Source organism: Pieris rapae, chromosome 2 (assembly GCF_905147795.1).
Source record: "Pieris rapae chromosome 2, ilPieRapa1.1, whole genome shotgun sequence".
Lineage (NCBI taxonomy): Eukaryota > Metazoa > Arthropoda > Insecta > Lepidoptera > Pieridae > Pieris > Pieris rapae.
The window spans coordinates 11593414-11616564 of record NC_059510.1 but is presented as its reverse complement, the minus strand read 5'-3'; the positions used below and the strand labels follow the sequence as shown (position 1 = coordinate 11616564).

The 23151-nt window shown below is 34.4% G+C and overlaps 3 protein-coding genes across 4 annotated transcripts in view; 1 reads left to right on the top strand and 2 right to left on the bottom strand.

Moving 5' to 3' along the window:
* LOC111000372 (chymotrypsin-1-like) overlaps nucleotides 1–23151 on the bottom strand; it is a 56447-nt gene that overhangs the window by 2300 nt on the left and 30996 nt on the right. Inside the window, exons 1-4 of one of the 2 annotated variants that reach the window (XR_006750908.1) lie at nucleotides 1795–1898; nucleotides 1526–1631; nucleotides 973–1159; nucleotides 566–829 (exon numbers count right to left, since the gene is read on the bottom strand). The gene's annotated coding sequence lies outside the window, so the exon portion shown is untranslated. Of the gene's footprint in view, nucleotides 1–565; nucleotides 830–972; nucleotides 1160–1525; nucleotides 1632–1794; nucleotides 1899–23151 lie in introns of those variants that run through there. The other variant, XR_006750909.1, reaches the window with a different exon arrangement.
* The window catches only part of LOC111000371 (chymotrypsin-2-like), a 55876-nt gene that overhangs the window by 7286 nt on the left and 25439 nt on the right, over nucleotides 1–23151 (top strand). The window lies entirely within an intron of this gene.
* On the bottom strand, nucleotides 13293–16072 carry LOC111003161 (chymotrypsin-2-like). The gene is made up of 5 exons (XM_022273531.2): nucleotides 15985–16072; nucleotides 15479–15665; nucleotides 15055–15304; nucleotides 13808–13969; nucleotides 13293–13470 (listed from the first exon to the last, which is right to left on the bottom strand). Exons 1-5 carry the CDS (start codon nucleotides 16031–16033, stop codon nucleotides 13315–13317), a joined length of 804 nt encoding a protein of 267 aa, XP_022129223.2. The 5' UTR covers nucleotides 16034–16072; the 3' UTR covers nucleotides 13293–13314.

Below are 23151 nucleotides of genomic sequence, written 5' to 3'. Positions count from 1 at the left end.
TGGTTCTAAATACCCTAACTATATCGTCGACACCAATGGGTCCTTTCACTCGTTTACATTATCTTTGAGCAGCAATTCAGCGAGGGCGGGAGATGATTGAAGAGACTTAGTAGTCGAAATGAGGAATGTCAGAAAAGTACTTATCAAAAACAATCGCTAACTCCCAGTTAGAATTGATTATAGTGTTATCATTATGATTGTATGACTTTTCAGCGTAAAAGTCGTACATTCGTTGTCTACTTTTATAAATCCCCGCTGTCGCCCAATCACTAAACGATTAACACTGCGAATGAGAGAACTTCTTTGGGGTAAAGATGGTGTTGAACTCCTTATTAATACAATCACTTAGACTGTTGTATTGTGTATCTACCTACCGGTAATATAGGTAGGTGTAATACTTTGCAACTGTATACTTAATACACTTACTTATTTATAAATAATAGATAAATAACAAGTTATAATAACAATATGCACTTAATATGATTAAAATTAGTATTTTGGGAGAAGTGTATTGAAGTAAGGGGCACCGTTAAAAAAAGTTAATCAAATATATGAATCTACTCACATAGTTTATATGTTTGTGTATATATCCCCAGCCAGTCAAGATACATTTTTTTTTCCAATGGGTGCCATTTCTTTTAACAACTCAATGGGTTGAACATTATCACCGAATTTGAATTTGCCTACAATCTGTACGATGGCTATGTTATTCTTTAGAGTCTCTTCAGAAAACTCCTCATGAGGGATAAATTTCTTAATCTTGTATCGATCACCGCCTTTATCCATCGTGTATGTGCCAACGACTATTGACATATTTTTGATAAAGTACCTAAAAGTTTTTTAAGCAATAAACTATCATTAAAGTAGGTTTTTGTCAATTCTTGCAAACCAGACTCGTGAGCAAGCATACGCAGATATATGTTAGCTCATACAGTTAAATAAAATTATATTGGAAAAGAAGAATATACTCACTCATTAAAGGAATTAGCCGCTGTTAACACGTACTCCTCGTTTAAAATAGATCCTCCGCAAAGTAGATATTCTTTGTTTCCGCTAGTAATACGAATTGAAACTTGGTACTTAGCCATGTCTGGAGTGGCATCACTGCCACCTATTATTCGGCTGTCTCCATCAATAGCTTTCGAAGCGTCAATTTCGCCTGTGAACGAACTTTATTTTAATCAGTATTCGGCTATGGTTCCTGTGTGTTAGTTTAATATACTGTGCACGGGGCATGGCATAAAAATTATTTTGTAGCGGAAGCCACAGAAAGAAAAAAATTCTGGAATTCAAATGACGATCCATATGGTTAATTATTAATACACTAAGTTAAATATTTCTCATAAGCTAAGAAATTATTTATAAACATCATCATTTAAAAACAAATTGCAAATTGTGCATTCTTTTACCAAAAAAACATACACTATTTGACTTTCTGTTCGAGTCGTATTTGTATCCTTCGTAAGAACACAGTCACCATAGTATTAGGTTTAAATAATTTTTAAATAAATGAAATTTATCTTACCAAGGAGTCCTTGGGACAAAACAAGTAGTATTCCAAAATTGAGAAACATTTTCCATGGAGTTCTTCCCTTGCTTTGAAAATTATAATTTTCTACTCCATTTTTATACTAAAAATATACATAAATTAATGAAAAAATATGCAAACGATGAAAATAATTAAAAAAAACATAATTACCGTTGGTGTTCAATGATATCGGTAAATATAATTGAATTGTATGTGTGTTACTCAATGTCTTTTCTTGCATTGTAGTCGTTGATGCTTTTACGCACCAACTGGTCGCGATGTGTGCTTTTGCTGCATGGGGTGGGTATATAACGGCGAGTACAGGCCAGTTTGGTCAACGCCATCTATCCTTTACGGGATGCTACGGATACCTACTCTAAGGAAGCGCTCTTCAAATAGAAGGAAGGAGACCTCCACGGCCTGCCATCGGTAGGTTGGGAGGGCTCTTTATTTTATATTTATTTTATTTATACGGGCTAAAATTTACACTAGTATTGTCTATTATTAACGTAACTTTTACACATTTAAAGAAAAAACAGTTATTTACGGATTGTATATACATTATAATTTTATATATATATATGTATTATTGTATATATACTTTCACCAGTGTAATACGCGTAATAGAACTAATTTGAGTGTGCGACCAACCACGCTCCAGAAGATAAACCACTCCTTATATTGAAAATGTATTCGTTATTACAACAAACTCCCAAGCGAAATTAGAGAAATATCACTAAATAAATTCAAAGCCCTTCTTGAAAGTAAATTAATTAATAAAGCCTTTTATAAATGTGGTGAACACTTAAATGATACTTATCCTTGGGATTGATTTTCTCCAGTTCAAACATTTTGTATTAAAAACTTAGCGATTGAAAAGTGTCGGAGTGGCGGAAAGTTCCATGCCAGTTCTTCTTACCCGCTCTACGCCCTTGACTTGCGAACTGGTAGTAAATGTAAATTTACAATTAATTTAATTTGTTTTAGGTGAACATGTTTACCTATATGAATAAATATATTTTTGAGTTTGAGTGACCGGAATACATCAAGTTGATTAATTTAGTTTAAAAAATAAGATGGCATCCGTAACATCATTATTTTAAATTTGAAGTCAGTGCTTACTCTGCTGTTGGTGGGTCGAGAATATATGGGTTTACTGACGCTGGGGGATGTTTTGTCCGTAAGGCCTGAAAGGTATCTGGGATATCTGGTGTTAGCAAGTCGTTGCAACATATTCAATGAATTGAAAAGAGTGACGGAAAGTTTCTTGCCAGTTCTTCTTACCCGCTCTACGCCCTTGACTTGCGAACTGCTTGTAAATGTAAATTTAATTTGTTTTTTTTGACGTTCATAAGTGTACATGTTTACCTATATGAATAAAGATATTTTGAGTTTGAGTTTGAGATTGAAGATCTTCGTCACAAATTTAATTTTCGATGAGTTTGTTGCGATTACGAGGGGCATCATATTTTTCATTCATTATATTTCACTATTTCCTAACATAATCAATTTAATTATATTTTTAAATTCTTATTAAAATGAACTTACGTACCTATTCATAAGAATAAAGTACATTATAGCTCTTTTGTATTATGTTTTATGCATTCTCAATGTTTAAAATAACATATTTTCTTAAGTCCCAGAAGCGCAAATTAAGTTTTATAAGACATTAGTCTTATAAGTTATTATTATTTGAACTGTTTCATAAAAATATCTTAATTAAAAATGCTTAATTGTCGTGTCAAACTTAAGTGATAAAATTATAAATAGATTTGATTATTAAAAAAAAAACATAATTTAAGTTTCGATTTTTATTCTAAAACCAATATACATTATTATGTTGCGGTGCTTGGCACTTCTCTGCGTGTTGATATGGACTGCTCACGGTAGTTTTTCAAAGGATTGATTCTGAAGTTCATACAATTTTTATGAATAACAATAAGGTTTTTGAGATTTATCTTTTAACTCAAATCAAACCTGACCCAAACGCTCAGACGGGAAATAAATTAATTAAAAAATATTTTTTTAAGCTTGGAAAGTAGACAGTAAGAGAAACGGAGGCTGCTGAAGGAGAGTTGCCATGCCTGGCTTCACTGGTCTTAGTGTACGATTTCCTAAATGTGCTGAACCATTTCTGTGGAAGCTCTATCATTTACTAATCTGCTACGACCATCACAAGTGAATACTGTATTCTTTAACTGACATCATACGACACGTTTTTTTCATTAGGATTTCAATCAATCTAAATTCTTGATAAGCATTGTAAATTCCTAAGCACTAGACCAATGATACACATAATTATAAATATATATATGTAACTATCCTAAAGACCGAATAGAATTTTACGTAAAGTTTGCAAACTGCAACCATTACACCATGTTCCACATAACATTGTTAAAATAAATAATAAGTAAAATAAATTAAAGACAAAGATTTGTTCTCTATCAGCAGGAGGCATGGTGAAATAGGAGCACGCACATACATTCTCGAGGGAACAACATCGAAATACATAGTCGAAACAACTAACATCACCGCATACACAAATTCAAGTACGACCAGCCATCGGCACCTCGCCATATTTTAGTGAGAGAGACCACCCGGCGCATGGACGCATAGTCGGTACAACCAACTTTTGAAGTGGCGGTGCGGAATATAAAATTAATAAAAGCATCAATGCTGAAAACTACGACAAAACTTCATTTGCGAACGACATAAGTCTAATTCCAGTGAACAGACAAATTCAGTTGGGGAAGAAAGTTGGTTTAGTTAAATTGCCGACAAAGGACACTCCGGGCGGACTCGATTTGATAATAGCTGTATTTGGATATTGACGTAATTGTTTCACTTATCCCAAGCTACTACTTTTAACTATATATGGTAGTGGAATTGGTAATTATTGACTATAATTATATCCTATGGAATTGGTAAAAAATTCTTTCTACATAAAAATATTTTGACCAAGGCATCTGTCAGTTAATTAAATAAGGAATGAGTAGTATAATAAACACACATATATGCACATACAAGATATATAATATAAGTAAACCAGTTGGGGGAATCTATCAGTTTACAAAATTCAAATTCATAAATTTTCCACTTTTATTAAAGTATCTAACTTTATCTATTCCTTTTCACGAATCGAAACGAAAGTTAGGTTAGGTTTACTACCTACCCTACATTTATTTAAACAATTTTTTAATGCATTATTGCAGGGACATTCTGGAGGCACTCTGGTCCATAATAGAACAGTACATGGAATGACATCCTGAAACATTCCATGTGGTAGAGGGGTGCCAGATGTATTCAGCAGGGTTTATAAGTACCTGGGTTGGATCTCAACGACTGTTGGAAAACTTCCGATACACACTTAAAACGTACGTTACCATAGAATGTAGTGTTATTATAAAAAAATGTGTGAGTGTACTAGTGTACAAACGTAAGAAGTGAAACTTCTTTATGACCTTATTGTTCGAAAAATGATCTATAGGCAACTTCACAGAAATAAGTTAAATAAATGTAATGGGATAACGTTTTACCTTATTGGTAATAAGTACCTAAGATTAGTATGGAATTTTATTAAATTTAATAGAATTATTACTACCGTTGTTATCGTTATTATATATTTTTCTTATTAATGGCTTATGGTAACTCAAAATTCTCAAATCTCTGTGACACATGTCACACATGTTTGGCAAAGTGATGGCACACTCCATAAAGCATTTTAAACAATATGATTTGGACGCAGCATTTAATGTGACTAATGCTGGCAGGTATTCAACAGAGTAGAGAGACTCTGTTGGTTGGCTCCACTCAGTCGAGAACTATCAGGCGCTGTTCTTCCCCATAATTCTTTTGGGATACATCTTGACTCCAGCGGCAGAACATTACACCAACAACTGGAAAATTATTATTTCAAAAAGGCAGGGAATATTTTGGCTGAAATATGGTCTGCAGTGTGCATAAACAGACACGAAGTAGTTAGTTAGTTAGTCGCTGAATATATAGACCCGAATAATACTATGTGTGTACAATTCTGTGTGGAACTGAAATTAAATTTATTGTAAGAACAGTATCAAAGGCCAATATTGGTATTTTTTGAAACACATATTATTCCGTGTTTCATTACACTCTTGTACTTTTTTGTAATTAACTATATAATAGTTATATTTTAAAATATCAAATTCTTTGTAAAAAACAATATTTTTCCTTGAGTTGTGTTACTCAATTACAAAGATGTGAAAATTAAATATATAATTATTTGTATAGTTGCAATGACAAATAACTATACTAATGCCCTCAGAATCTGCTACTTAAACTTCTTTTTGTGTCGAATGATCCATTTAAATACGAAAGCTAGGTTATCTCTCTACAATCAACATACTAGGCATAACAACAGCGTATTACCGCTAGTGAATACGTTGTTTGACCGGACTTGACTTATTTGATATAATATTTCAATCATGAGGCTAGGAAAACATTGAATTATTACTTTACTTTTTTCCAATTGTATTGCATTTAGAGGTAGTATAAAAATATTACACAAAGTAAAAACATATCTACTAGTAGGTACCTATACATTTTAAACATTTAAAAAATGCTTTTAATAACGTTGGCAGGATGTAAAATAAAGCCAAAAGTCTTAATAAAAAACGTAAAAGAAATTGAAGTTTGATTAAAAAAAATACTTTCCATTTTAAACGGCATCTAATAATTTTTTTATTCGCAGGTAAATTTAAATTTCGATTATTATTCTAGAATCAACAAACATTATCATGTTGCGGTACTTGGCACTTCTCTGCGTGTTGATATGGACTGCACAAGGTAGGTTTTTTTAAAGGACTGTTTCTGAAGTTTCTTAAAAGTATTACTTACGAACAATATTTAATATTTGAACTGAGATGACACCTGACTCAAACGCTGAGATGAAAAAAGAAATAAATTAAAACATGTATTATTTTAGCTTCGAAAGCTGTTCCGAAGATAGTAGGAGGAACGGAGGCTGCTGAAGGAAGGTTCCCATACCTGGCTTCATTGAGAGTATACGACTACCGAAATGTGCTGACCCATTTCTGTGGAAGCTCTATCATCTCCCATTGGCTTGTGATGACTGCAGCCCATTGCATTCTATAGTAAGTATTTCTCACTAGTAACCTGTCACGATATGGCTGGGTCTTTTCTATTCATAATTAAAGTATGGATAATAATGATAATTAAATAAAGTTTTAATGTGACAAGATACAGTACACAAGTGTAATCATTTTTATTTAATTATATTAATATACAATTACAAACTAAAAATATATCTAATAACTAGCCTTAAAATTAAATTATTAAAAAATATTATTAAAAGGAGTCCCTTTAGGCAAGGTTCCGAAGATACTAGCAGCGTTCCCCCTTTGAATTGCTAGACTAATTCTTTGTGCGAGGTAGCTGCCAGCTCTTCGTTCTCCTGTGATGTCGACTAACCTTTTTGATAATTCCCTAAAAAGCTTTAATGCGCTAGGACCCCACGGACCAAGGGTCTCGACACCGAATGGGACAAAATCATATTCAGAGCCTAGACCCCTGTATTTGCAGACTTTAGCTATTTCAGCCGCATCACAAGCCGCACCAGCTCTCTTGTTAGTTCCATGAAGATTGGAAGGGGCCAGTGTGTCTGAACAGGTGGCATCCCATACCAAAACCCGACCCATCTTCCATGGAATCAAACTCATACCGTCCGGTCTCTTGCCATCGTCTCTAGCAATTCCAGTCGGCTCAAGTAGATTAGGCACGTTGACGGTGGCAAGGGACCGATGTATGATATCGTTGAGTGCGGCATGTCTCGAGAAGCGGCCAGCACTTTTTTGACATGATAGTCCGTGATGTCCTAGTTTGTCGACATCACTGCCACAGGGACAAGTATGAGGAGCGCAGACCGGTACCCCAAGCCGCAGACAGGTTGCGATTCGGAGCGTGTCAGGTTCAAGAAATGTTCCTGTATTTGACGAAGGGTAAGCGTGAAGCCAATAGCCGGCCTCATGCGTACCCACGGCCAAAAGCCTAGCACGTGCTGAACCTGTACTACGGCTCAAAAGATTGTCATAAGTCATTTTACTGTCTATGTCGTCCCAGCTCCTCTGTGAATTTAGAGAAAATGGAAAATTTTGACCTGGGCATGCAATTAAGAAAGCGTTTCTAGCTTCTTCCAAGCCAGCAATCTCAAAGTTTGAAGGGGATGCCCTTAAAATTTGACTTATGAGATTTGCTGAACTATGGACAGAAGATAGGAAAGCTGGTAAAGCGACACTGGAAATTTTGCGAATCCCCAAACCACCATAACGGATTGGTAATGATGCTTGGGTCCACGATTGCTCGTTCAGCTGTATATTAAGAAGCGATTCTAAGCTAATTTTGATTACCTCGTCTACTTGTGTCAAAAGATCTGGGTGATTCCAAAAGGAGCAGCAACGGAGCACATATGTAAATTTTGGGACAAAAAGACAGTTTTTTAAGATGCAAAGTGCATAATGCGGACTAATTTCAAGGAGACGATCAGCAGAATTTTTAAACTTATTAATAGAATTATTAATATATTCAAAAATAGATTCATCAAAAATTGGAGAACCTAAAAGGTAAAGGGAATTACTATTAACTATTTTAATATTTGGAGCCAAAATCTGAAATTTTTGTTTTACTGTATTTAAATTTAAGTCGCAGTTATTTATGAACAGTTCGCATTTGCTGAGATTTAGCTGCAAACCAATGGCTTTAAATTTAGATTTTATTAAAAATAGGTCCGAAAAAACAGTGTCCACATCACCTCCTAGTGTGCCGTCGTCTAAATACCAAACGTTGAAATTTGAATTTAAATTTTTGATTATTTTATTTATTGCCAAACTAAAAATTGCAGGCCCAAGGGGATCACCCTGTTGACAACCTACTTCTGAGGACAGTTCATTTGTACGATATAACAATTTTGTTGGATCAGCGTAACTGAGAAGAAGATAATTATATATTTCAGGTATATGTTGTTTTACTTCCGTCAACAGGGTATCCCTATTAACTGAATTAAAAGCATTTTTACATCAATTTTTAGCAACACGTCTGGCTTTCCGTAAGTTAGGAAAGAGCGTAGGGCATGGACGGCTGCCTCACACCCTCCTTTTACACCGAAACCTAACTGTACGGGTTCAAATTCTGAATTTAATTTTGGTAAAATATGTCGAACAGCAATTTTTGAAGCCAGACGTCTTAGTGTTGAACCAACAGCAATTGGTCTTACGCCTCCATCCTTTTTTGTGAGGGCAATGAGGTTCGCGCCGAAAAGAATGGGAACAATTTCTGCATTGATTTTACCTGAATACATAAAATTGATTAATTTTGTTAACGAATTTACTAGTTGCTCGCCTGCATCACCCACAGAATGCGATGTTAAATCTTTTAAATGTTGGGGTGTTATCCCATCCAATCCTGATGCCGAACCAGGTTTAAATGATAAAATGGCATAATTAACATCTTTATTTTGAATGTGTAGGCATGCTTGACCTGCTGTTGGTGGGTCGAGAAAATATGGGTTTATTGGAGCTGAGGGATGTTTTGTCTGTAAAGCCTGAAGGGTGTCAGGGGTGTCTGGTGATAGCACGTCGTTGGAGAACAAAAGGCGAGCGGCACCTTTAAGATCTCCGTCACAAATTTTGTTTTCTATAAGTTTGTTGCGATTACGAGGGGCATCATGCTTGATTAAAGGTGCAAGAGAAGGCAAGGAGCTTACATCACAGTTATTTTTAATTTTTTGTGTCAATGATAAATTCTGTTCATCAGTTTTTATTGTATGTAATGTGCTGTATGTAAATAAAAATAGGTTCTGCCAGTCTTGAGTACAATTGTTGATGTAACATTTCTTGATTAATTTTGTCAAATGTGTGGCAACAGTTATTCGTGCTCCTCGAGGGATTCTTTTAACTATTGGTATACTATTTTTTAAATGGCTAAGATATGTATGAAAAGGACTTGGATCGTTGGCTACATAAGTGGGCGCACTCGCAATAATGGGATAGGTTTTAGAGATTGAACAGGTTTGACTAAGGCATTTCTTGTGTGTTTTGGTAATGTGAATGTTGAGGCCTTTTAATGATTTAAATGACTTATTGCACTGTGTACATGTATGGGTTGCGTTCGACGTGCCATCATATGAAAGGGTCACGGTCTGCATTCAAAAAATAAATAACTTAAATCTAAATTTAAAACACTAAAGAAACTTAAAATAAACACTCAAAAAATATAAAACTCAAAGTCAATATCACTGCTTATTATGGTAACTTGTAAGAAAGGCAGCCTTAGCAAACACGATGTCAACAGCGAAGAGCCAGAGCAAAAACATATGCATAATGCGGAAGCGAATGCGGAAGCACAAACACAAACAAAAGCAAAAACACAGAGAAAAAAGTATAGTTCGCTATTAAAATTTTTTCAATTTTTTCCACTCACATTTTTCCCCACCTCAAAATTTTACTTGTTTAAAATTTTTGTTTATTTCATTTTCAGGCATTATATTTCAATCGTTTGTTGATTGTTCAATTTTATTTCATTAAAATATTTTTTAAATTCTCAAAAATATTATTTTTGATGTTGTCACTTTGACATCATTTTTATAATTCATATAATAGTGTAATCTCTATTCCATAACAGGCATCACCTTAGACACGACCCGAGTTTCAATAGCATGAACAGAAGTGTTTTTGCTAACAACTAGAATAATTGCGCATATATATTAAAAAAACTCATATTAAATTATTTTATAGCTATCCCAAGGATAGAATTGAAGTAGTGGTCGGCACAAACGACTTTTGGAGTGGCGATGCGAAATACCAAATCGATAAATACATCAATCATGAAAACTACAACAAAACTTCACTTGCGAACGACATAAGTCTAATTCTAGTTAACAGACGAATTCAGTTGGGGGAGAAAGTTGGTTTAGCTAAATTGCCGACAAAGGATACTCCGGGCGGACTTGATTTGATAATAGCCGGATTTGGATATATTGACGTAAGTGAAGAATTAACCCGATGCTACCACTTTGAACTTATTATTATTATATTATATTATTGAAATTGTTAAATATTGAGTATGAATATATCCATATATGTATATATTTGTGTATCTACTATAAAACGTCATATTAAACTGATTTATCAGGTACATTCCAACTTAGGGATCAGGTTTTATTAAATCAAATAAATTCAAATCAAAGTTTATTTATTCAGTTTAGATGCGATTATAATACACGTCCTAAAAGATTGCAAAAGCTTACTGTGAAATCACTAACAGTAAAAGAATGTCAAGAGAAACTTAAAATGTATGAAAACACGAATCCAATCACTGATAAACAGCTCTGCACATATAAAGATGTTAACCAAGGGACCTGTCAAGTAAGTAAATAATTTATTAGTAATAAATACACATATACATACACACAATAGTAAATCAATGGGCCGAATTAACAGTGACACCAATAAAAGTGATTCTTGATACAATTTTTTTAACATTTAATCTAACCCTTTCTTAAAAACTTATTTTAATGAATTGTTGCAGGGTGATTCTGGAAGTCCTCTTGTCTATAATGGAACTGCAGATGGAATAGCATCCTTCAACGTTCCATGTGTTAAAGGAGTGCCGGACGGATTCACCAGGGTTTATAAGTACCTGGATTGGATTACAACGACTGCCGGAAAACTTCCAATACCTATTTAAAATAGTGTTATTACAGAAACTTTTTCATTTTTCACAATTGATAAGGAAGCTGTTATTTTTTAATTGCCCCAACATTTTAATAAACCCATGTTAAATCGTCAGCTGGCATAAACTGGTACTCCATAGTACAAGACCGACAAAAACGGGCATCTTTGGAGGATGGACTCATAAATAACTAAAAAGTAAAAACCAACCAAACCCACTCACCAAAATCAATGTTTTGGTTACTGTAAAGTAGCAACCAACTATTGTAAATCAGAAAATAAAACGTGCGAACGTATCTCACTTCTTCTTGTTTCTTCTATCTATGTTTTCCATGATCATTTTGTATGATCATTTGATTTTTAAAACTGAGTACCGAGAGGTTTTTATTCGCCTTTTTCTCTCGGCCTACAGCCTCTGTCTTTTTTGCCGAGGAGTATGGATGTCTACTGAGACAATACAAATAAAAAATTTGATGACGTGGAATAAATAATACCAGTCTATATTTTGTTTCATAATAAATACATTTTTATTTTATTTTTATATTGTTGTTGCGTTCCCACACTTTGGAACTTACCTAGTCGCGTACACTGTGGTACTTTATCATTGCTTAAACAATCAAAGATATTTATAATTTTATCAAAATATTCATGAACACGCCTCCGTGGACATGAGTATGTTTTTTGGCGCTACATTATTTAAAAAACGAACCTCGAAGCTCTTCAAGTCAAAACTTACTTATACTAAGTGGAAATCTCGATACGCAGCAAAATTATTTCAAAATCCTCTCTCTCTCCTTTACCGCGCGCGTCGCAGTTCTTACTTGGCGAAATGAATTCTTTGATTCTTTAGCTATTCAAAGGTGTAATTGAATTTAGGATGGAGATGATAGATATGAATCTGCAGCATAAGCTTTAAAAACTACTATATAGGTTAAGAAAATTGTAAATACTGTATATTTTATTATTCTTCTAATATATTGTAATCAGAAAAAAACAAAAATATGTTTTATTAAAAACCCTATTATATCGAAATGTTCGAGTAATTAAAGCGTAAATCGGCATTTAAGAAGAAACATTACATTTAAATTATACATTTACCAAGAAACATTTAAATTATAAAATTCTAATTAATATCCAGGTTGAGTAGTAATTATTATTATAAAACAAATAAGTTAAAACTCGTAAAAACTCAATTAAAGTTATTTCATTGAAAATACCTATTTATACCTATTTAACACTGAAAATATTTAGCAAATGCAAAACGCGTTAATGTAGAAATTTGCCAATACTTTTATTGTTTTTCGAAGTAATCTCCGTAATCTCTACACATCAGAAGGACACATTGATAGAGTATGAGAGTGGAGCAAAAAAATGCTCCTATTAAATATTGAACGTCCCATGGTGACAAACTTCTACAAGTCTTGCCTGTTTGGACTCCGTATGAACCTAAATACTGCCTTATGTTGGAGCGCGTTAAGAATAAATTTACACGATACCTTTATACCAGATTCTTATATCACCATATCCTTTACTACGTTCACTGAAGCTGCGGTAGATTAAGAGTTCTTACAACCGACCTTGTACAAGTCACATACTTCCCGTACAAGAATCCCTGATATGCGTCGACGATATCGTACGACGTCTATTTTCCCGGACTTGAAACCTTCACAGAGACATGCAAAGTCCACAGCTGTTTTTTTATTCTACCAATCAATAAGTTTAATCCTTGTGTATACACAGCTACAGTCGCACGGGGTTCTAAGTAATACTATATAATAAAAAAATAATAAAATTTGAATTAATAAAATGTTAGAATGTTGGTATTTGGTTGCCATTTTGAAATTAGATTTTGGTTACCTAAATGTAATAAATGCAACTTGCATTGGATTTATATTTATCGAGTTTGCTCGTGGGAATCTTATAGGTGAGGTTTTAACCGTTCATTATCTCTCTTAATGTACAATCGTTATTGTTTTTTTATAAAGGGGTTATTTGTATTTTTTAAGCATACAATAAAATATATTTTTATTTTAAATGATATTTATTTTGATTAAATTATTCAATAATTCATTTAATTTTGCCCAGTATCCAATCGTAGTAACCATGGACTGAAGCAAATACATCAGGAAAGTCTTTACCGCACGGAACTCCCCAGGACACGACTCCTATTTGAACAGTTTTATTCTTCTCATCCTGAATGACGAGAGGACCACCAGAATCACCCTGCATGAGATAATATAACATTTGAAGGCATTGATTTACAAGAATGTGTTATATTGTTAATCAACACGATATTCTTATTAACAATAATAATCATTTGTTTTTATAAGTATTATTATATTAGCCGTTTTTCCCGTCAGGATAAGAAATCATCTCTCGATGTTTTAAATTCACCGTATTAGCAAGTATTATATGCAAACATTGAAACTCATAACGTTTGAAAACAGGTAACAGGTTCTATTCAGGTACTTTGATATGACCTTATTTTTAAAACCATTTTGATAAAGCCCGATAGTAACGTGAAACTATCATCAATTAAATATGTTATTTGATTACTTACATGGCATGCACCTTTGTTGTTTGGGCGCTTAACGCAGAGTTGTCCAGCGTCTACGGGCACTAATTCCGGGTAAGGCGAGCGTTTTAGTTGTTTAGTGCAGTCGTCATTGCTTATTGTTTCATACTCCAACATTTGAAGATTGTTTGGTACAGTTTCATCATCCTGTAATAATGATGTTAAAATAATGACAACTCTCGCTAATGTCCTTTTGTTGCCAAATATATATAACAAACAATAATATTTAACCCTTAAATATATAATAAAATATTTCATAAAAAGGAGTTCCTTTAGGCAAGGTTCCGATGATACTGGCAGCGTTCCTTCTTTAAAATATTGTTTAAGATAAGGAAAGCGACACTGGAAATTTTGCGAATCTCTGGTGATTCCAAAAGGAGCAGCAACGCAGCACAAACGTTATTTGTTTAGTGCAGTCATCATTGCTTATTGTTTCGAACTCCATCATTTGAATGTTTGGTACAGTTCTCTGTCTCTGTACTAATAGACAAAGTTTGTATATCAAGGTGAGAATTAAGTGTTTCCATATTTTTTTATAAATTATGGCAATTGAGGTTTTTATTTTGTTACTCATTTATTGAAGAGATAACTTCTTATGTAATCCCTTTCTTGCAACTATATAAAGCGCAAATATGGCCCCACATGGAGTACTGTTCTCACTTCTGGGTGGGGGTTCCTCAGTACCAGCTCCTTTCACTTGACCATGGCCGTGACCGTGACCGAAAAGCGGTTCGAATCGTCGACTACCAATCTTTCTCCGAGTGGCTTGATCGGTTGGTGTTGCGTAGAGATGTGGGGTCACTCTGGATCTTCTACCTTATTTACCATGGAGAGTGTTCGGATTAATACCTGCAGCTGGGTTTCATCATCGGACATCGAGGCAGACTACGAAATTCAACCCGTATCACCTCGACGTCCGTCGTTCCATAACCGCACTTTTTTCTAGGCAGTTTTTGCCGCGCACCACCACTTTGTGGAACCAGCTGTCCACTGAAGTATTTACGAACCAATTCGACTTAGGGTCTTTCAAGAAAAGACCGTACCAATTCTTAGAAGGCCGGCAACGCACACGCGAACCCTCCGGCATTAAGAGTGTACATCGGCGGCAGTATCACTTTACATCAGGTGAGCTTCCTGCCCGTTTGCCTCCCGTTCTATAAAAAAACCCCAGGAACCTAAGACTGATATATTTCTAAAAATAATTAGTTAATCATATATTTTAATCTACTCACATAGTTTACGTATCCCCAGCCAGTCAAGAGGCATTTCTTTCCAATGGGTGCCATTTCTTTTAACAATTCAATGGGTTGAACCTTATCGCTGTATTTGATTTTACCATCGATCTGTACGACGGCTATGTCATTCTTTATAGTGTCCTGGTCATACTTCTCATGGGGGATCATTTTCTTAATATGGTATCGGTCGCCTCCTTTATCGATCGTGTGAGTGCCAACGACTATTGACATATACCTCATGTTTTTTCTAAAAGTTTTTTTGTAAATCAAACAGCTATTAATAAAGTTCATTTTTATGATGCCCTGCAAACCAGACTTAAATGCATCATGCCTTGTGAGCAGCATACGCAGGAGAAGGATCATATATATGTTTACTCATGGAATTAACTAATATATTAATAGAAATGAAAAATATACTCACTCATAAACGCAATGAGCTGCTGTTAACACGTACTCTTCGCTTAAAATAGATCCTCCGCAACTGTGCCATTCTTGGTTTCCGTTATGATCACGCATTGATATTTGGTAATTTGCCATACCAGGAGTGGCATCTTGGCCACCTATAATTCGGCTGTCTCCATCTATAGCTTCCGAAACATCCACTTCGCCTGTGAACGAGTTTTATTTTATTCTGCAGCGGCTTGTGCGCTTTGGTTTCATATTCTGTGCACGGGACACGATAGAATAGAATTCATTGAATTCGAATGATTGACAGATTCAATAAAATCATTCTCATGAAGATTAAAAACATTGGAGACAGTAATAACCTCAGTTACAAAATAAATTGCAAAAAGTAATAATAGTTATTTAAACAAGAATTGAACATTGCGGTATTGGAATCTTATTTGCTATTCGAGTCGTATTTGTATCCTTCGTAAGACTACACAGTATTACTTAAAGGTATTAATAAAATCAAGTTTATCTTACCAAGGAGTCCTTTTGACAGAAGAAGTAATATTCCAAAATGGAGAAACATTTTCCTTCCTTGCTTTGAAATTTATAATTTTTTAACAGAATATTTATACTAAAAATTTACATAATTTAATGGTTAAAATATGTAAAAGACGGCAATTAAAAAAAGATAATTAGTATTGGTGTTTAATAATTTCGATAAGTATTATTTGATTGTATGTCTGTTACTAACCAAAATGCTTGATATAAATAATAATATAAATAATAATAATGCTTGCAAAATGATTGATGCTTAGTAATCACATACTAAGTAATTGATGCATATGGTGTACTTTGTAGAAGTGGCGAGTAGACGCCAACTTCATCCATTGGGCTATGACAGAGAGCTCCATATCTCGCTCGATGGAGATCAACGTCCCGCACATCGGTTCTCATGGATCTTGATGGCCAACCCTCGCGGTTCTGGTGGAGTGCTTTTAACTGTGGTCTTCACCTACAACTACAAGTTTATACAATTGTATTTTAAATTGGGATTATGTTATTAAAATAAGTAACGAGCAAAACCATACCTTTTAAAAACATTAGTAATTTATTAAATTCAAATAACATCTGTCAGTATTAACATGTATTGAATAATTGTTAAAACCTCATTATTTAAAATACTAGTTAAGGAAATAACAATTAATTGTTATACTGCGTATTAACACTTTCGGTGGCCTTGGATTGGTTTCGGTAACGATTTAGACTAGAAGACACACTCAGTGTAGTAATGGAAGAAGTAAATTTACTCAATCAGTATAAATGACGGAGTGTTCACAGACAAAAATATTCTCACAATATTCCTGAAAAAAAAAATTTCCCAAAATAATTTTAACAAGTTTGCTCTATTAAATAAAATAAAAAAAAAAAAAAAAAAGCCTTTTTATTTCCTACAAATATAACTATTACATGGGCCCATCTCCAAACGCTTACTTATCTAATTAAAATTAATAACATCTTATTTGTATTTATTGTTTGCTCTATTACCCCAATACTAAAATAAACCACCATTGAACTTTTAATTCAACAACAACCACAACCTCAAGGATTTAAGCTTAATTTCTCAAACTTAAATTTAAACTTACAACAAAAACGAAAATTAGGCAAATTCTTCAAATAATTAACAGTCACAGCTTAAGTTTAGTTTTCCACCACCTCAATTTGGATATAGGCGATTCCCCCAAACAACGAATCAACAACACCAATTTGGGATGTCTTCAATGCTAGCTTTCAGTTTGACTTAAAGATAAATCATTGTTATTTAGATAGTGTTCGGAATAGAATCATTTTTAGTTTATAAAATTAATTGAGGGCCATGAGGGTGGTCCCAAAAATATTTTTAACTCGGCTGATCCGCGCATACGCAGTGCGAAGGAGTCGTGGTTGAACATTCGTTGCGTAAAGTTAGATGCAATTTTATAGTGTTTTTTTTTGTGCATTTCTTGCTAATAGTTTCGTCCTCCATTAAAACCTATAGTGAGTGTTTTTGTGCGTGAACTATTATTGTAAGGCAAGTTCAACATCAGCCTAACATTTCTTGTTCCCAAAACTAACAATCTATCCATCCTTACGGCTGACTTGTTTTTTTGTGCCTTTCGCCCTAACAAGGAGCAATACCTTGAGGTATGTACTCAGGACTTATTTTAGTATAAGATTACGTATCGACGGCCACCGAACCGTTCTTTGTGATACAGATAGGTATAAAAAAAGATTAATTAATGCACAGGGTAACAATAGGTTGTTACCCTGTGCAAGCCTTTTTTATTAATTTATTTGTTTGATTGTTAGTATTCTCACAGCATCACCTATAATAGGTATATTTATATAACCTATTTACATACCTAATTTAAAATGGGTATATATAATTACAATTTTCTTTATAATAGTAGCTGCTATATATGCAGTAAAAATATATTTAAAACTTTACTGTAGTTTATAAATTCTGTATTTGATTTTATATTATGTTTAAATTATTAACGTCTGGGTTATCTGAAACAAACTGCTTTTATCGGTAAGACCGCCCATTATCATCATTTATCCGTTTCTTCTCCTGTTTTGTGATATTGTGATGTAAATAAAGTGTTATTATCAATTCCAGTCTAGCGCCATCTCACGCTTCAACATCGACAACTGCGGAGGAATGGACGCCTAGCGTGTTGCATACACCTGAGACGGACAATAAGAAAATGGCAGAAAATGTTGAACACGAGAATGCACACAATGGTATGGTATGTGACCTTGAAATGTGTCTGAGGTATTTGGGTTTGATTCTCGCTGAAATCTCTGTTTGAAAGGATGGTCCTCCATGTCTAATACTTCAAAAAGATATATGTTACAACAGTAATTTAAATTCTACAAAATAATCTGCCCTTTGAATGCAAAACCTTTAAAATAAACTTGTTTTTCTCAATTATTATATATTAAAAAAATGAATTAAAAAACATTACCTTTTTTTTTATTATTACATAATTAACTTTATCATTGCACACATTTTTATTTGTATAATTAATTTATTAATAAATCTGAGTTGTAAATTTTTATTTACAACACAGATTAAGCAGGGTAGGGTCAACTGGTTAATAAAAACAAAAGAAACAATTTGACAAGTATTAGTATTTTCTATAAAATGGTGTAAATTAAATATACAAAATCACTAACTTTAGCATGTAACCATTGAAAGATGCTATTTGTAGTAGACAATACTAGGTTAGGTAAGGTTGGTGGGTAAAAAACAAATGACCTTATTATTTTTTCATTCATTTATCAACATAATTGTAATCATTTTCATAGCAAGTTTAGAGTGTATGTGTAATGTGAATAATAGAAAAAATGAGAAAATAACGTAGTGTATAGTTTATTTATTAAATTTTATTACGTAGCACATAAGATAGATTTAAGTAGGTATTGGAAGTTTTCCAACAGTCGTTGAGATCCAATCCAGGTACTTATAAACCCTGGTGAATACATCTGGCTTCCCTCTACCACATGGAATGTTCCAGGATGTGATTCCATGTACTATTCCATTATGGACAAGAGCACCTCCAGAATCACCCTGCAATAATGTATTAAAAATCGATCACGAATCGATAAACTTAAGTACTTGTATAAATGTTGAAAATTTACTTTGTCTTAAGTATCTCTGACAAATTCCCCCAACTATGTGTGTTTATTTCTCCTACTTTATTTACTTACTTGACAGATGCCTTCGTCTAAATCTTTGTATGTACAGAGCAGTTTACCAGTGATTGGGTTATATTTTTCAATCTTTTTATGTCTGGCTTGACATTCTTCTACTGTTATCGATGTCACAGTCAATTTTTGCATTCTTCTGGGTCGTGTGCGATAATTCTAAAATGGGACGTTAGAAAAGTTAATGTTTCGTGGCCATTTATAATAGAGTAGTAGATAAAGGCGCTAGGTACAGAAAAGTCCATTGGTACAAAGCTCTCGTTCGTATATCTTAAGATTTTCAAGTAAAGATCTTGAAACATTAGTATTTAATTTATAGCTAACCAGTTCCGTAATTTAGGATATGACTGATACAACTGGTACGATATAATCGTACTCAATAATTACCAATTCCAATTATATATATAACTCCAAGTGGTCAATAAAGCACTTACATCAATATATCCAAATCCAGCTATTATCAAATCGAGTCCGCCCCCAATGTCCTCTGTCGGCAATTTAACTAAACCAACTTTCTTCCCCAACTGAATTTGTCTGTTCACTAGAATAAGACTTATATCGTTTGAAAATGAGGTTTCGTTGAAGTTTTCATGGCTGATGTATTTATCTATTTTGTATTTAGCACCGCCACTCCAATAGTCGTTTGTGCCGACCACTACTTCTATGCTCCTATTTCACCATGCCTCCTCCTGATAGAGAACAAATCTTTGTTTTTAATTTATTTTTTTATTCTTTATTACTCAATATGTCATATGGAACATGGTGTAATGGTTGCAGCTCCTTACAAACAGTGTGTAAAAAAACTTGGCGATTAAAAAGAGTGGCGGAGAGTTCATTGCCGGTTCTTCTGTTCCGTTCTACGCCTTTGATTTGAGAACTGGCAGTAAATGTATAATTAGAATCATTTAAAGTATATTTTGACTTACATAAGTGTACATTATGTTACCTATATGAATAAATGATTTTTGATTTGATTTTATAATAAAATAAGCCATTTGAAAGTCTGGTCGTGTCTAAGGTGATGTCCGTTGTGAAATAGAGATTACACTTGTGTGCTGTATCTTGTCACATTAAAACTTTATTTATTTATAATTATTATTTGTACTATAATTATGATTAGAAAAAATCCAACAATGTCGTAACAGGCTGCTAGTGAGAAATACTTACTATAGCATGCAATGGGCTGCAGTCATCACCAGCCAATGGGAGATGATAGAGCTTTCACAGAAACGGATCAGCCATTTCCGCCGGTAATCGTATGCTCTCAATGAAGCCAGGTATGGGAACTCTCCTTCAGCAGCCTCCGATCCTCCTACTATCTTCGGAACAGCTTTCGAAGCTAAAAAAATACATGTTTTAATTTATTTCTATTTCCATTTCAGCGTTTGAGTCAGGTGTCATCTCAGTTTAAATATTCAATATTGTTCGTAAGCAATAGTTTTAAGAAACTACAGAAACATTCCTTTAAAAATACCTACCTTGGGCAGTCCATATCAACATGCAAAGAAGCGCTTGGCGCTACCGCAACATGATAATGTATTTCGCATTGATCTATATATATAAAAATCAATTGCTGTTCGTTAGTCTCGCTAAAACTCGAGAACGGCTGAACGGATTTATCTTATCTTGGTCTTGAATTGTTCGTGGAGGTCTAGGGAAGGTTTAAAAGAGAAAAATTCGAATAATTTCCGGGAAAATCCTCAAAACAGCATTTTTCTATTTCCCATACAAACGTTTTCTAAATAAAATGGAGAGTCAATTTGTAATTTATTACCGCTGCATAAAGTTCAAATTCGCGTGCACGAGAACGTGCGTTGGAGGACCTAATATCGCGTTCTGAAACTCAACAAAAGTGAAAGTGAATCGCGAACGCGACAAAATTGCATAGTCTCAAAATACATAGTACATAAATAAACACAATTTTAGCTAACTTCAGTTGTTACTCTGTCCGATTATTTTTTTAATAAGACTATATAGAAATCGAAAGATAAATTAATAATAATAAAGACAAATTAAATTATAAATCTTAAGTTAAATTCTGAACGCAATCTCAATATGTATTTGACATTAGATTTGACAACCAACTGTCATTCCATCCTGTCGCATTTCAGAGCACGGAAAAAATTATATTATCGTAATATCTATCTTTGTGGCTACGTGCGCGAGAACTTTCTTTACTTTGGTGATCCTTTGTGATAGTGACATTCCAAGTAATGTGTTCTTTTTTGCGATAGTGACACTTTACTGCTAAATGAGCGGGAAATTTTCTCACTTTGATTAATTACAATTTACGATGCCGAGGAGAAGACGACCTAACTTAGGTCGATTTCTAAGTAAGCAACATGATGTATCGAAAATAATAATAAAACTTCATGCTTTATTCAATAAATGCTTTTTCATTAATAATTATTTTGTTTGTTTTAAAATCATTTTATACAAAAGATTAGGTCTTTTATTTATCGATGAGGCAGTACGAAGTCTGCTGGGTCAGCTAGTTTTAGAATAAAAATCGAAATTTAAATGTAGCTGCGATTTAAAAAAAATTAGGTGCTGTTTAAATTGGAAATTGTGTATTTTTTTACTATCTAACTTCAATTTGTTTTGTATAAAATCCTACTAATCCGTAATAAAAAGAAACTCCGACAACTTCGTGTTAGTGTTACATTTGTAGCTCCATCCTTGTTATTCTCGCGTAACTATAATTTTAATTATTATTAATTAATTTATTACCCTTTTGGGAATAGATTATAGTTTTAAGTATATACAATTGATTTTATTATATTGACGACCTACGGCCTACGAGACCCCAACCGATAATAAATAGGACGCGAAGGGTATGTTCGGCATACGAACACCAGTCAAGATGCCAGCCACCGCCCCAAGCCCTGCGGAGAGAGAGGGTGAGCCGGATGCGGCCCCTGTACAGCCGCCCGCCCTCGCTTCGATTTCCGTGGTCAGAAAAAGCATTGGAGAGATAGAGACGTCTATGAGGCAAGCTGGGGAAAGTGGGAAAAGGGGCAGAATCTATAAGACAAGGGCCACAGAAGCATTAGCCCTTCAACAGAGCGCGCTACTGCAGCTTGATGCTGCGAGGACTCTAAAGGGTGAAATTAAGGCAGCTGTAACGAGTCAAGAGGCTGTGCGAGTTGGTTCGCGAAGGGGAGAATCAGGACAGGGAAGGAAAGGAGAAAAGAAAAGAGGAACAACCCGTGTATATATCAAACACCCAGGAACCCTTCAAGACGGATAAGCTTGGGGAACAGCTCAGGAAAATGGAGAAGGGAATATTAAAGGCAATGGAGGCAAACGCAAAAAAGTTAGAAGAGTTGAGAGAGGAAATTAGAAAGAACAGTGATGTAAGTCAGGAGAGGACGAGGGAGAGTAAAAGGCAATCAAAAGAAATTAAGGAAATAAAGCTGATGATGGAGGAACAGATAGAAAAAGCAGATGAGAGAGAGAGAAAGATAGAGGAGAAAATAGAGAAGACCTATGCTAGTGTAGTGGCGAGCTCAAAACAGATAGCGCCTCAAATATCCGCGCCCGAAAGGGGCGCTTCACCAACAACCACAGAGCGGATGCATTCCATTATTATCAAGTCCACAGACCCAGGCGACACAAGCGGAGAAATAGTCGAGCGCATTCGAACAACAATCGACGCAAGGAATACAGGTCTTAATATTGACCGTATCCGAAAGGCCAGAGACCAAAAGGTCGTCATCGGATGCGCCAGCGCGACACAGTTGGAAAAAGTGAGAGATCGCATTAGATCTGTGGCAACACTGACAGTCGAGACGGCCAAATTGAAGGACCCGCTGGTAGTGCTCCGAAATGTTTTATCCACTAATACCGATGAGGACATAGTCCATTCGATGTCTAACCAGAACAAAAATCTGTTTAAAAACCTTAGCCCAGAAGACATCCGAGTTCTGGTTAGATACCGAAGGAGGACAAGAA

What these genes read in the sequence shown, in the direction of transcription:
- LOC111003161 (XM_022273531.2), bottom strand. Translation starts at nt 16,033, where the DNA reads ATGTTTCTCCATTTTGGAATATTACTTCTTCTGTCAAAAGGACTCCTT. An exon ending in TCTGTCAAAAGGACTCCTTG is followed by an intron (nt 15,666 to 15,984) that starts GTAAGATAAACT and finishes ACTCGTTCACAG; the next exon opens with GCGAAGTGGATGTTTCGGAA. An exon ending in GCAGCTCATTGCGTTTATGA is followed by an intron (nt 15,305 to 15,478) that starts GTGAGTATATTT and finishes AAAAACTTTTAG; the next exon opens with AAAAAACATGAGGTATATGT.